Source organism: Salmo trutta, chromosome 19 (assembly GCF_901001165.1).
Source record: "Salmo trutta chromosome 19, fSalTru1.1, whole genome shotgun sequence".
Classification (NCBI taxonomy): domain Eukaryota; kingdom Metazoa; phylum Chordata; class Actinopteri; order Salmoniformes; family Salmonidae; genus Salmo; species Salmo trutta.
This window is the reverse complement of record NC_042975.1, coordinates 16,349,257-16,364,547: the sequence shown is the minus strand read 5'-3', so window position 1 is coordinate 16,364,547 and position 15,291 is coordinate 16,349,257. Positions and strand designations below refer to the sequence as shown.

Sequence of the window (15,291 nt, the reverse complement as noted above, 5' to 3'; positions counted from 1 at the left end):
ACTTACTCACAGTTGTGGCTGCTTTGCGTGATGTATTGTTGTCTCTACCTTCTTGCCCCTTGTGCTGTTGTCTGTGCCCAATAATGTTTTTACCATGTTTTGTGCTGCTACCATGTTCTGTTGCTACCATGATGTGTCGCTGCCCTTGCTATGTTGTTGTCTTAGCTTTTATGTAGTGTTGTCTCTATTGTCGTGATGTGTGTTTTGTCCTATATTTATTAATAAAAGTGCCATGATAGTAGTGACATATGATTTTATTCCAAGTCATGTCTTCTCTATAGAGCTGCAGCCTATACTGTGACAAAATCAATATTTTGTAGTTCTTCAAAGTAAATGAGGTGTACTTCTTGGACGGCTGAATACCAACTATCAATCACTTAGATCATGTATTTTCAGGTAGAGGTACAGTTGAAGTTGGAAGTTTACATACACTTATGTTGGAGTCATTAAAACTCGTTTTTTCAACCACTCCACAAATTTCTTGTTAACAAACTATAGTTTTGGCAAGTCGGTTAGGACATCTACTGTGTGCATGACACAAGTAATTTTTCCAACAATTGTTTTACAGACAGATTATTTCACTTATAATTCACTGTATCACAATTCCAGTGGGTCAGAAGTTTACATACACTAAGTTGACTGTGCCTTTTAAACAGCTTGGAAAATTCCAGAAAATTATGTCATGGCTTTAGAAGCATCTGATAGGCTAATTTACATAATTTGAGTCAATTGGAGGTGTACCTGTGGATGTATTTCAAGGTCTACCTTTAAACTCAGCGCCTCTTTGCTTCACATCATGGGAAAATTATAAGAAATCAGCCAAGACCCCAGAAAAAAATTGTAGACATCCACAAGTCTGGTTCATCCTTGGGATCAATTTACAAATGCCTGACGTTACCACGTTCATCTGTACAAACAATTGTACGCAAGTATAAACACCATGGGTCCATGCAACCATCATACCACTCATGAAAGAGACGCGTTCTGTCTCTTAGAGATGAACGTACTTTGGTGCGAAAAGTGCAAATCTATCGCAGAACAACAGCAAAGGACCTTGTGAAGATGCTGGAGGAAACGGGTACAAAAGTATCTATTTCCACAGTAAAATGAGTCCTATATTGACAAAACCTGGAAGGCCGCTCAGCAAGGAAGAAGCCACTGCTCCAAAACTGCCATAAAAAAGCCAGACTACGGTTTGCACAAGGGGACAAAGATCGTACTTTTTGGAGAAATGTACTCTGGTCTGATGAAACAAAATATTACTATTTGGCCATGATGACCATCGTTATGTTTGGAGGAAAAAGGGGAGGCTTGCAAGCCGAAAAACACCACCCCAACCATGAAGCACGGGGGTGACAGCATCATGTTGTGGGGGTGCTTTGCTGCAGGAGGGACTGGGGCACTTCACAAAATAGATGGCATCATGAGGTAAGAAAATGATGTGGATATATTGAAGCAACATCTCAAGACATCAGTCAGGAAGTTAAAGCTTGGTCGCAAATGGGTCTTCCAAATGGACAGTGACCCCAAGCATACTTCCAAAGTTGTGGCAAAATGGCTTAAGGACAACAAAGTCAAGGTATTGGAGTGGCCATCACAAAGCCCTGACCTCAATCCTATAGGAAATGTGTGGGCAGAACTGAAAAAGGATGGCCTACAAACCTCACTCAGTTAACCAGCTCTGTCAGGAGGAATGGGCCAAAATTCACCCAACTTATTGTGGGAAGCTTGTGGAAGGCTACCCAAAACATTTGACCCAAGTTAAACAATTTTAATGCAATGCTACCAAATACTAATTGAGTGTATGTAAACTTCTGACCCACTGGGAATGTGATGAAAGAAATCAAAGTTGAAATAAATCATTCTCTCTACTATTATTCTGACATTTCACATTCTTAAAATAAAGTGGTGATCCTAACTGACCTAAGACAGGGAATTTTTTACTAGGATTAAATGTCAGGAGTTGTGGAAAAACTGAGTTTAAATGTATTTGCCTAAGGTGAATGTAAACTTCCGACTTCAATGCAACAGCTGTTCTTTATATCCCCTCACAATCGCGTATTCTTCTCTCTTCTGTAGCAGGCGTAAAAGAGAAACAGACTGGACAAGTAGATGCGCAATGGATTATGGTCATTGTAGTTAATTACCACGTTTTATGTGCAAACCTGTAGAATATTGGCCTGTTGGAAACTACTACTCCCTACTTTATTGCACAGTTAAGGCTGGATCTGATTTATCTCTAGAGAAATTGTGTAGTGTGCGCATTGAGCTCACAGAAAAATATAAAAATAAATGGAATTCAAATAATTTAACCTACGTCGGTCAATTAGTTGTTTTAAAAAAACAAATTACAGACATTTCGGTTTATTGCTCAGCACTAGGAGGATGTGACTGCGTGTGTGACCTGATCAATGTGTGGCCATTTTTGAAATTTCAAAATTCGTGCAGCAGCCCTCAGCCAAAGACACGTATTACTAAGACGAGGAACATTTAGCATTTCATATAAGAAAACGTCAAACTTCACCACCATTCTAACATTTAACTGGGCATGCACAGAACTGTGTACTGGATAGCTACAATAGTGCCACTGATGAATAAAAACAGCCTTACAGAAGTATCTGCCTGTGTGCACAGGGGTTTCCCCCTCCCACTCTAAAATGTGTATTTTCCCAACAACAATGATGATATCCATGAACTTGTAAGTTGTTGGGTATAAAAATGTTTTATCTTAATGACAAAGTATATATTTTGCTGACGAGGTCAAGCTCAACTGTGAAGCGTCTTATTCGGTTGGATGTGGGTACAGTTGAGAGCCACGTATCTTGAATACGTGTCTTGAAACATTAAACAGGTTGCATGTTATCTTCATGAATATCACATTTTAAGCAGAGTTGTCTATTTTACTTGCTGGATTCAATGTAGCTAGTCAGCTACTACTAGTAGCCCCATCTAGAAGGGATGTAGCTTCTGTCAAAACTGTCGTACTGCCGCTTGTAACAGGAGTCTGAATCTGTCTGCAGATGTTGGGAGAGTGTTAAGCGTTAGTTTTGATTGGAGTAATGCTAATAGTAATCTCGTTAATTTGTAAATACCAGTATACGACTGGGAAAAATCTAATTCAACGCCCCTCCAACTAGTAATTACTAGTGGGAAACTTGTCTATCATCTCTGAGCTCTGACTTCTCCCACTTGCTAAACTGTGATGTCACATACTAAGGAAATTACTTCTAACAGCGTTTGCACGTACAGCGAATTCAGCAGGTGTAGACTTTACCATGAAATGCTTGCTTACGAGCACTTCCCAACAATGTGGAATTAAGAAATAGTAACACGAAGAATAAAATACACAAGAATGAAACTATATACAGGGAGTACCAGCACCAGATCAATGTGACTAGGCATCAGAATAGATAATAAGAGTAAGGAAAAAGAATAGAGTAGCAGGTGTGTGTGTGTGTGTGTGTGTGTGTGTGTGTGTACCTCCAGAAAGTATTCACACCCCATGATTCCCCCCCCCCCCCACTCATTTTGTTTCAGCTTCAGTTTAAAATGGATTAAATTGAGACTTTGTTTTCACTGGCCTACACACAGTGCTCCATAATGTCAAAGTGGAATTGTGTTTTTGGAAATGTTTACAAATTAATTTAAAAAAGAATCTGAAATGTCTTGAGTAAATAAGAATTCAACCCCTTTGTTATGGCAAGCCTAAATAAGTTCAGGAGTAAACATTTGCTCAACAAGTCGCATAATAAGTTGCATGGACTCACTGTGTGTGCAATAATGTTTAACATGATTTTTGAATGACCTCATATAATTGTCTGTAAGGTCCCTCAGTCAAGCAGTGAATTTCAAACACAGATTCAGGGAGTTTTCCAATGCCTCACAAAGCAGGGTACCTATTGGTAAATGGGTAAAAAAAATCTAACTTTGAATATCCCTTTGAACATGGTGAAGTTATTAATTACACTTTGGGTCTTGTACCAAATACACCCAGTCACCACAAAGATACAGGTGTCCGTCCTAACTCAGTTGCTGGAGAGGAAGGACACCACTCAAGGATTTCAACATGATGCCAATGGTGACTTTAAAACAGTTACAGTTAATGGCTGTGATGGGAGAAAACGGAGGATGGATCAACAGCATTGTACTTACTCCACAATACTAACCTAAATGACAGAGGGAAAAGGAAGCCTGTACAGAATAAAACATGCATCCTGTTTGCAACAAGGCACTAAAGTAATACTGCAAAAAATGTGTCTCAAAGCTAATTTTGGGTCAAATTCAACACAACACATTACTGAGTAAGGACTGGGGAGTTTTTCAGGATAAAAAAATCTACGGAGTGGAGCTCAGCACAGACAAAATCCTAGAGGAAGACCTGGTTCAGTCTGCTTTCCACCAGACACTGGGAGATGAATTCACCTTTCAGTAGGACAATAGCCCAAAACACAAGGCCAAATCTACGCTGGAGTTGCTTACCAAGAAGACAGTGAATGTTCCGAGTTACAGTTTAGACTTAAATCTGCTTAAAAATCTAGCAATGATCAACAACCAATTTGACAGAGCTTGGAAGAATTTTTAAGAATAATGGGCAAATATTGTACAATCCAGGTGTGCAAAGCTCTTAGAAACGTACCCAGAAAGACACACAGCTGTAATCGCTACTTAAGGTGATTCTAACGTATTCACTTGGGTGTGAATACTTATGTATTTCATTTTTAATGAATTTGCAAACATTTCTAAACATCTTTTCACTTTCTCATGATGGGATATTGTGTGTAGATGGGTGTGTAGATGCGTATTCTGTCAAACAACAAAATGAGGCACAAGTCAAGGGCTATGAATACTTTCTGAAGGCACTGTGTATAATCTTGTGAGTGTGCAGAGTCAGTGCAAGATAGTCCGCACAACCCTTCAACCTTCCCAAGTTCTCTCACGTCACCCCGCTCCTCCGCTCTCTCCACTGGCTTCCAGTTGAAGCTCGCATCCGCTACAAGACCATGGTGCTTGCCTACGGAGCTGTGAGGGGAACGGCACCTCCGTACCTTCAGGCTCTGATCAGGCCCTACACCCAAACAAGGGCACTGCGTTCATCCACCTCTGGCCTGCTCGCCTCCGTACCTCTGAGGAAGCACGGTTCCCGCTCAGCCCAGTCCAAACTGTTCGCTGCTCTGGCACCCCAATGGTGGAACAAGCTCCCTCACGACGCCAGGACAGCGGAGACACCTGAAACCCCACCTCTTTAAGGAATACCTAGGATAGGATAAAGTAATCCTTCTAACCCCCCCCCTCCTTAAAATATTTAGATGCACTATTGTAAAGTGGTTGTTCCACTGGATATCATAAGGTGAATGCACCAATTTGTAAGTCGCTCTGGATAAGAGCGTCTGCTAAATGACTTAAATGTTAATGTATAGCGCTTTGTGGCCGAGGGCAGTGCAATTGCCATACCAAGCGGTGATGCAGCAAGTCAAGATGCTCTCGATGGTGTGGCTCGATGCTTGGAAGGGGCTATGGTGTTGAACGCTGAGCTGTAGTCTAGGGCTGGACCTCATGATACGATACTATCATGGTACTTTCATTCCGATTTGATATGTATTGCGATTCGATGTTCCAAACATATTACTCACCATATGTCTGTTGCAGAGGACAAGAGCCATCAGAAAACAAACACGTTTTGATCAGTCCTGGAAATAATAGTGCTCAAAACAAATTGGCTCACTATTTAAAAAGAAGATGGGAAAACAATCAAATAAAGGAAAAATACTGGAGTTTTGGTGCAGGTACAGCCAACTAGCGCAAAAATCATATTGCGATATTGGTCAAACGATACGATATATTGTCAAATAATAAACTCAGCAGAAAAAAGAAACGTCCCTTTTTCAGGACCCTGTCTTTCAAAGATAATTTGTAAAAATCTAAGTAACTTCACAGATCTTCATTGTAAATGGTTTAAACACTGTTTTCCATGCTTGTTAAATGAACCATAAACAATGAATGATAATGCACCTGTGGAACAGTAGTTAAGACACTAACGGATTACAGACGGTAGGCAATTAAGGTCACAGTTATGAAATCTTATGACACTAAAGAGGCCTTTCTACTGACTCTGAAAAACACCAAAAGAAAGATACCCAGGGTCCCTGCTCATCTGCGTGAGCGGGCCTTAGGCATGCTGCAAGGAGGCATGAGGACTGCAGATGTGGCCAGGGCAATAAATTGCAATTTCCGTACTGCGAGATGCCTAAGGCAGCGCGACAGGGAGACAGGATGGACAGCTGATCGTCCTCGCAGTGGCAGACCATGTGTAATAACACCTGCACAGGATCGCTACATCCGGAACATCACACCTGCGGGACAGGTACAGAATGGCAACAACAACTGCCCGAGTTACACCAGGAACGCACAATCCCTCCATCAGTGCTCAGACTGTCCGCAATAGGCCGAGAGAGGCTGGACTGAGGGCTTGTCGGCCTGTTGTAAGGCAGGTCCTCACCAGACATCACCGGCAACAACGTCGCCTATGGGCACAAACCCACCGTCGCTGGACCAGACAGGACTGGCAAAAAGTGCTCTTTACGGACGAGTCGCGGTTTTGCCTCACCAGGGGTGATGGTCGGATTTGCGTTTATCGTCGAAGGAATGAGCGTTACACCGAGGTCTGTACTCTGAAGCGGGATCGATTTGGAGATGGAGGGTCTGTCATGGTCTGGGGCGGTGTGTCACAGCATCATCGGACTGAGCTTGTTGTCATTGCAGGCATTCAATGCTGTGCGTAACAGGGAAGACTCCCTCATGTGGTACCCTTCCTGCAGGCTCATCCTGACATGACATCCCTCCAGCATGACAATGCCATCACGCACAGAACAAGCAGTATGTCTGATTTCCTGCAAGACAGGAATGTCAGTGTTCTGCCATGGCCAGCGAAGAGCCCGGATCTCAATCCCATTGAGCAGGTCTGGGATCTGTTAAATCGGAGGGCGAGGGCCATTCCCCCCAGAAATGTCCGGGAACTTGCAGGTGGAAGAGTGGGGTAACATCTCACAGAAAGAACTATCAAATCTGGTGCAGTCCATGAGGAGGAGATGCACTGCAGTACTTAATGCAGCTGGTGGCCACACCAGATACTGACTGTTACTGTTACTTTTGATTTTGACCCCCCCTTTATTCAGGGACACATTATTTCATTTCTGTTAGTCACATTTCTGTGGAACTTGTTCAGTTTATGTCTGTCGTTGAATCTTGTTATGTTCATACAAATATTTACACATGTTAAGTTTGCTGAAAATAAACGCAGTTGACAGTGAGAGGATGTTTCTTTTTTTACTGAGTTTATATGCTTCCCACATTTGTGTCAAGTTTGCTGGATGTCCTTTGGGTGGTGGACCATTCTTAATAAACACGGGAAACTATTGAGAGGGAAAAACCCAGCAGCGGTGCAGTTCTTGACAGAAATATGTGTGCCTGGCACCTACTGTACTATCATACCCTTTCAAATGCACTTAAATATTTTGTCTTGCCCATTCACCCTCTGATGGCAAACATACACTATCCACGTCTCAGTTGTCTCCTTTAACTTTCATGCGTTTCCCAAACAGCACCTGGGAGAACTTTCAATAAGTGCGTTGTTAGACTTACTGATAGAATCGAAAGAAAGCCAGAGGTCCTCTCGGATCAGCGTTCACCAAATCTTACCTTTAACATTCAATAGAGACGACGAATCAGCTCCTAGAAAGAAATTATCACCTATGGCTGCAAATATTGAGGCGTCTTATTCTAATGCACGAAATCAAATGTTTGGCACCTCATTGTGCACATGTTGTTAGGCCTACACATCATGAAATTGACAGTAGCCTACAATTAGCAAAATAGAAGAAAATTGATTTAAATATGATTGAAACATATAGGCCCATGTAGCCTACTGTATTTTATATTTTAATGCAGTCATATCGGTTTTCATTTGAAGCATATTTTTCCCTTTGCTTGTCGATAACAATTGCAAAGACATTTGGCTACTTTGTATTGTAGTTACCTTTGTTCTTAGGTTATCGACTGTCACAGAGAGACAGATAGAATCAAGGTGTTTATGTTTAGAGGAGATCTTCTGTGTACATAGTGACACGAAAGGGCAAAAAAGCCTCAAAGACCCAGGTATCTCTTCTACGAGTCGGTAAATAACAAGTGTTTTCAACTGTGACTTTAGTGACAATGTTTTTGGGGAAACATCTCTGAGATTTAACGATGTGCCTATGAAGGTACTAACGATTAAATTAGCCTAAAGATGCTTTTGGGAAACCGGGACCTGGATAATAATTGTGAGACAAAACACACAGATTTAAGAAAAAATTATAAAAAAATAATAATTTGGAAGCGCAAATTACATTTTTGAAAGACATATTTTGCAAGTCGAAATGTTGTATAATCACCTTCTGGTGTAAAAACCATGGAAATTAAAAACATAAAACTTCAAGTGAAAAGTTGGGCGTTGGTCTGAAGCTCTAAAGGAAATTCACGAGCACCACAATGCCTATTCCACCCATGCTCTACCAAGGTTTTCCAGCACACAGCTACGGTAGCTACGCTGGTTTATAGTACTTCAAACAATGTGTATGCAGGTTGAGAAGGTTTGAATCCTAAGCAAACAGCCTAAATCACACTCTTCCTTCCTTGAATATCCTTTCTTTAGACCAATGCGTACTTCACACTTAGAATTTTGTTTAGAATAATATATTATTACAAGTTATTTCTCACTCGCCCATCAAAATTAACATAACTTTCTAACTAGCGCCCAGCTGTTGTTGCATGCTAACCACCATGAACTAGCTCTGGTGGTTAAGGTTATATCCCCTATTAATTTGTACATGGTGGTGACCCCAGCACCCCCCACACCTTTGCCACCGCTGCTGATAAAAAATACTAGGGGATTTTGGTAAGTATGATGTCGGTTTTGACAGACGTTGCATCCCTTCCACCCATGACCCTGCTTTGCCTGGCTGGGTAGTTAGCTTAGCTAGATGGATAATTGTAGGTAACATAGCTAGCTAGTCATTGTAGCTAACTAATTATAAGCTAGAAATTTGTGTGTGTGTGCGCATCTGAGAACATGATAATGGCCGGGTTTTTTTTTTCTTTCTAATGCCATGATTTATGCTGACCAATCCGGCCATGTTGCAAAATACATTTACACATACATGTTATTCAATCATTTCATCAATGGGTGTCTGCGTAGCCAGGCGTTAAAATATAACTTGGTTCAACACAGAACAAAAATAAAATGCTGCATGCAACAATTTCGATGATTTTACTGAGTTACAGTTCATATAAGAAAATCAGTCAATTTAAATAAATGTATTAAGCCCTAATCTATGGATTTCACATGACTGAGAATACACATATGCATCTGTTGGTCACAGATACCTTAAAAAATAAGTAGGGTTATGGATCAGAAAACCAGTCAGTATCTGGTGTGACCACCACTTGACTTATCTTGGTAAAAGAGAAACATCCCTGTTAGTGAGCATAAATAAATTTGTGCACAAAATTTGAGAAAAGTTTTCCTGTGCGTATGGAACATTTCTGGGATCTTTTATTTCAGCTCATGAAACATGGGCCTAACACTATTGCTTTTCTATTTACGTTCAGTATATTTTAGACGCTTGCTGTGCTGAATATCCCGCCTCTCCCACCTACTTATAGATTTTTAAAAGTATATACTAGAGGTCGACCGATTATGATTTTTCAACACCGATACCGATTAATCTGCCTATTTTTATATTTATATATATATATATATATAATGACAATTACAACAATACTGAAGGAACACTTATTTTAACTTAATATAATACATCAATAAAATCTATTTAGTCTCAAATAAATAATGAAACATGTTCAATTTGGTTTAAATAATGCAAAAACAAAGTGTTGGAGAAGAAAGTAAAAGTGCAATATGTGCCATGGAGAAGAAAGTAAAAGTGCAATATGTGCCATGTAAAAAAGCTAACATTTTAAGTTCCTTGCTCAGAACATATGAAAGCTGGTGGTTCCTTTTAACATGAGTCTTCAATATTCCCAGGTAAGAAGTTTTAGGTTGTAGTTATTATAGGACTATTTCTCTCTATACCATTTGTATTTCATATACCTTTGACTATTGGATGTTGTAATAGGTACTTTAGTATTGCCAGCCTAATCTCGGGAGTTGATAGGCTTGAAGTCATAAACAGCGCAATGCTTGAAGAACAGCGAAGAGCTGTTGGCAAATGCAGGAAAGTGCTGTTTGAATGAATGCTTACGAGCCTGCTGCTGCCTACCACCGCTCAGTCAGACTGCTCGATCCAATATCAAATAATAGACTTAATTATAATATAACACACAGAAATACGAGCCTTAGGTCATTAATATGGTCAAATCCGGAAACTATAATTTCGAAAACAAAACGTTTATTCTTTCAGTGAAATACGGAATCGTTCCGTATTTTATCTAACGTTTGGCATCCCTAAGTCTAAATATTGCTGTTACGTTGCATAACCTTCAATGTTATGTCATAATTATGTAACATTCTGGCAAATTAATTACGGTCTTTGTTAGGAAGAAATGGTCTTCACACAGTTCGCAACGAGCCAGGCGGCCCAAACTGCTGCATATACACTGACTCTGCTTGCACGGAATGCAAAAGAAGTGACACAATTTCCCTAGTTAAAATAATTTAATGTTAGCAGGCAATATTAACTAAATATGCAGGTTTAAATATATACTTATCTATTGATTTTAATAAAGGCATTGATGTTTATGGTTAGGGACACATGGGTGCCACGACATGCGCTTGTTAAATCACCCGTTTGGCGAAGTAGGCTATGATTCAATGATAAATTAACAGGCGCCGCATCAATTATATGCAACGCAGGACAAGCTAGATAAACTAGTAATATCATCAACAATGTGTAGTTAACTAGTGATTATGTTAAAATTGATTGATTGTTTTTTATAAGATAAGTTTAATGCTAGCTAGCACCTTACCTTGGGTCCTTGCTGCACTTACGTAACAGGTAGTCAGCCTGCCACGCAGTCGGCCTTTCTGATTAATCGGTCGACCTCTAGCATACTCACGTGGGTGATTTTAAAAGATGAACAAGGTCCACACTCCAGTCCAATGGGTGGCTGTAATGCACCTTTACGTTTGATGGGGATAGACAAAATCAACACTGCACGATGGCGCACACAGACGCACGTGCGGAGCCGGTTTGGTCAGCATATTAGTAATTTTGTCAACATTTGGACGCTGAAAGTAACATTAGCTAGCCATCAGCAAGCCAAAGACTAGGCTAGCAACAGCTGGCCCATGGCACTTTCCAGAAAGAGCATTGGGTTGTGGATTTTGTAATTGATTTGAGCGCCAACAGAGTTTCAAATCTTTTTTCAAAAGGTTTTTTCCCAAGCTTATTACAGTAAAGAAATAAAAAGTGGTGTTCACGTATTAGCGTTATTTAACATTGTAAATCGTAGGACTTAGTCGTTTTAAGTGTAGAATGATGGAAGATCAGGCAACAGAGGCTTCAATGTTCTCTGGAAGAATCCGATAAAAAGGCATGCGGTTAGACTGCTCCCAACTCAAAGCAACCATGCGTCTATCCAGTATAAATGGACTATAAGTGTACCAACTAACCATGTAAGACAATGGTTAAGGAATTAATAGTTTTTGAAAGATTCTTCTTTCCTATTCTTTTCTCCAGACCTCCATCAGCTCTGTCTCCCAGAAGAGGTCCCCTCTGAACAGCAGCAGTGGAGCCCCAGTCTGAAGCAGGAGAATCCAGAGCCCACACAAATTAAAGAGGAATATGAGGAACTCTGGACCAGTCAGGGGGGAGAGCAGCTTAAAGAGCTAGAGTCTGATACCAAAGAATTCATATTTACTCCTGCTTCTGTCGAAAATCAGGGCCCACCTCAGCCCTCACATCTTTTCCAAATGCAAATTGTGGAGTCCCCTACCAGTACAACTAAAGGGATCAAGATGAAACCAAGTCACATTGGTGAAAACCCTTGTCTTGTTTGTGGCAAATGTTTCAACTGTAAATCTGCTCTGGAAAGGCATATGAGGGCCCATACTGGGGAGAAACCTTATTGCTGCAGTGAATGTGGCAAAAACTTTAGTCAGATCGGACATCTGACAGTGCATATGAGGGGACACACAGGGGAGAAACCGTTTAGGTGTAATATTTGTGGCAAACTGTTTTATTGGGAATCTGATCTGAAAAGGCATAAGAGGACCCATACCGGGGAGAAACCTTATGGCTGCAATGAATGTGGCAAATGCTTCCGTCAGATCGGACATCTGACTGTGCATATGAGGCGACACTCAGGGGAGAAACCACACAAGTGTCCTCTGTGCAGAAAATGTTTTACCACAGCATTTCAATTAAGATTACATACAGCAAGTCATACAGGGGAGAAACGGTATTGCTGTCAATATTGTGGTAAATGCTTCAACCAGAAAATAAGTCTGACTAAACATTTGAGTGCACACACAGGGGAGAAATTACAGTAGTGCAAGGAATGTGGCAAATCCTTCAGGAAGAAGGGAACTCTGAGCAACCATATGAGGCATCACACACAGAAGCAAATAATGCAGCAACTTTTTCAACCTGAGTGGAAAACTGACATTTAGATTTTTCACACTGGAGAGAAACAATATAAAGTGGGTATAAAAAAGTATTCACTCCTTTTGACTTTTTCAGATTGTGTTGTTATAATGTAGGGTTGAAATGCTGGCCTGCCTCTCTAACATCTAGGCTACCTGCCGCCCCATTTGTTGCCATTTGTTCCATTGTTTACGTTTGTTCTTGGTGTCTATTTCTTTTATGGTATGCACGCTATACAATGTAAGCTCACCACTTTGCTGTAATCAGATAACTGGACATTATTTCATTAAGGAAATAAATACATCTTTCCTTTTTTCTCTCTGATGATGTCAAATGACCATGCTGAAATATATTCAAGCTGTGAAAGTGTAAGGACATTTTCTGAGTGATTTATAATAATCAATAAATGTACCGTACCATATTAAACATTAAGGAATACATTTTTTGTGAAAGATTATTTTCCTATCCTCCTCTGCAGACCTCAAGCAGGTCTCTCTCCCAGACTCTGCAGAGGATGTTCCCCCTTAGCATCAGAACTGTGAGCAGGAATGAAGCAGGACTCAGACCCCACACAGATTAAAGAGGAACATGAAGATTTCTGGACCAATGAGGCGGGCAGAAGAGCAGCTGGAAGGGCTGAAGTCTCATACCAAAGAGTTCATATTCACTCCTGCCTGTGTTAAAAGTAAATGTGATCAGGAGGATCGAAACCTCAGCCCTCAGATATGAATCAAATCCAAATTGGTTAATATCTTTATCCCACCAACACAACTGAAGAGTTTTAACAGAACCAGATGGAGACTGCAATGGTGTTTCAGAATGTAGCCGTGTGTGTGTGAAATTTAATTTATTTTTTATTTGATTTAACCTTTATTTAACCAGGTAGGCAAGTTGAGAACAACTTTTCATTTACAACTGCGACCTGGCCAAGATAAAGCAAAGCAGTTCGACACATATAACAACACAGAGTTACACATGGAGTAAAACAAACATACAGTCAATAATACAGTAGAAAAATAAGTATATATACAATGTGAGCAAATGAGGTGAGATAAGGGAGGTAAGGCAATAAATAGGCCATGGTGGCGAAGTAAATACAATATAGCAATTAAAACACTGGAATGGTAGATTTGACAGTAGATTAGTGTGCAAAGTAGAAATACTGGGGTGCAAAGGAGCTAAATAAATACAGTAGGGGAAGAGGTAGTTGTTTGGGCTATTTATAGATGGGCTATGTACAGGTGCAGTGATCTGTGAGCTGCTCTGACAGCTGGTGCTTAAAGCTAGATTTGTGGTGGTCCAGATTTTGCAGCTCTTTCAGAACATCAGCTATCTGGATTTGGGAGAATGAGAAATGGGGAAGGCTTGGGCGAGTAGCTGTGGGGGGGGTGCAGTGCTGTTGACCGGGGTAGGGGTGGCCAGGTGGAAAGCATGGCCAGCCGTAGTAAAATGCTTATTGAAATTCTCAATTATAGTGGATTTATCGGTGGTGACAGAGTTTCCTATCCTCAGTGCAGTGGGCAGCTGGGAGGAGGTGCTGTTATTCTCCATGGACTTTACAATGTCCTAGAACTTTTTTGAGTTTGTGTTGCAGGAAGCAAATTTCTGTTTGAAAAAGCTAGCCTTGGCTTTTCTTACTGCCTGTGTATATTGGTGTCTAACTTCCCTAAAAAGTTGCATTTCACGGGGGCTGTTCGATGCTAATGCAGAATGCCACAGGATGTTTTTGTGTTGGTTAAGGGCAGTCAGGTCTGGAGAGAACCAAGGGCTATATCTGTTCCTGGTTCTAAATGTCTTGAATGGGGCGTGCTTATTTAAGATGGTGAGGAAGGCATTTAAAAAAATAACCAAGCATCTTCTACTGACGGGATGAGGTCGACATCCTTCCAGGATACCAGGGCCAGGTCGATTAGAAAGGCCTGCTCGATGAAGTGTTTCAGGGAGCGTTTGACAGTGATGAGTGGAGGTCGTTTGACCGCTGACCCATTACGGATGCAGGCAATGAGGCAGTGATCGCTGAGATCTTGGTTGAAAACAGCAGAGGTGTATTTAGAGAGCAAGTTGGTTAGGATGATATCTATGAGGGTGCCCGTGTTTACGGCTTTGGGGTTGTACCTGGTAGGTTCATTGATAATTTGTGTGAGATTGAGGGCATCAAGCTTAGATTGTAGGATGGCCGGGGTGTTAAGTATGTCACAGTTTAGGTCACCTAGCAGCACGAACTCTGAAGATAGATGGGGGGCAATCCGTTCACATATGGTATCCAGAGCACAGCTGGGGGCAGAGGGTGGTCTATAGCAGGCGGCAACGGTGAGAGACTTGTTTTTAGAGAGGTGGATTTTTAAAAGTAGAAGTTGAAATTGTTTGGGTGCAGACCAGGATAGTAGGACAGATCTCTGCAGGCTATCTCTGCAGTAGATTGCAACACCGCCCCCTTTGGCTGTTCTATCTTGTCTGAAAATGTTGTAGTTAGGGATGGAGATTTCAGAGTTATTGGGGGTCTTCCTAAGCCATGATTCAGACACAGCTAAGACATCCGGGTTGGCAGAGTGTGCTAAAGCAGTCAATAAAACATACTTAGGGAGGAGGCTTCTAATGTTAACATGCATGAAACCAAGGCTTTTACGATTACAGAAGTCATCAAAAGAGAGCGCCT

General features: G+C 41.0%; 1 protein-coding gene across 2 annotated transcripts in view; it reads left to right on the top strand.

The window, feature by feature from the left end:
• Window positions 1-15,291, top strand: part of LOC115154059 (zinc finger protein 525) — a 42,282-nt gene that overhangs the window by 21,933 nt on the left and 5,058 nt on the right. Inside the window, exon 2 of one of the 2 annotated variants that reach the window (XM_029699900.1) lies at window positions 11,730-13,075. The exons of the other annotated variant lie outside the window; for it this stretch is intronic. Coding sequence (XP_029555760.1) covers window positions 11,730-12,541 — 812 coding nt within the window. The 3' untranslated portion in view covers window positions 12,542-13,075. Of the gene's footprint in view, window positions 1-11,729; window positions 13,076-15,291 lie in introns of those variants that run through there. 2 annotated transcript variants of the gene reach the window in all.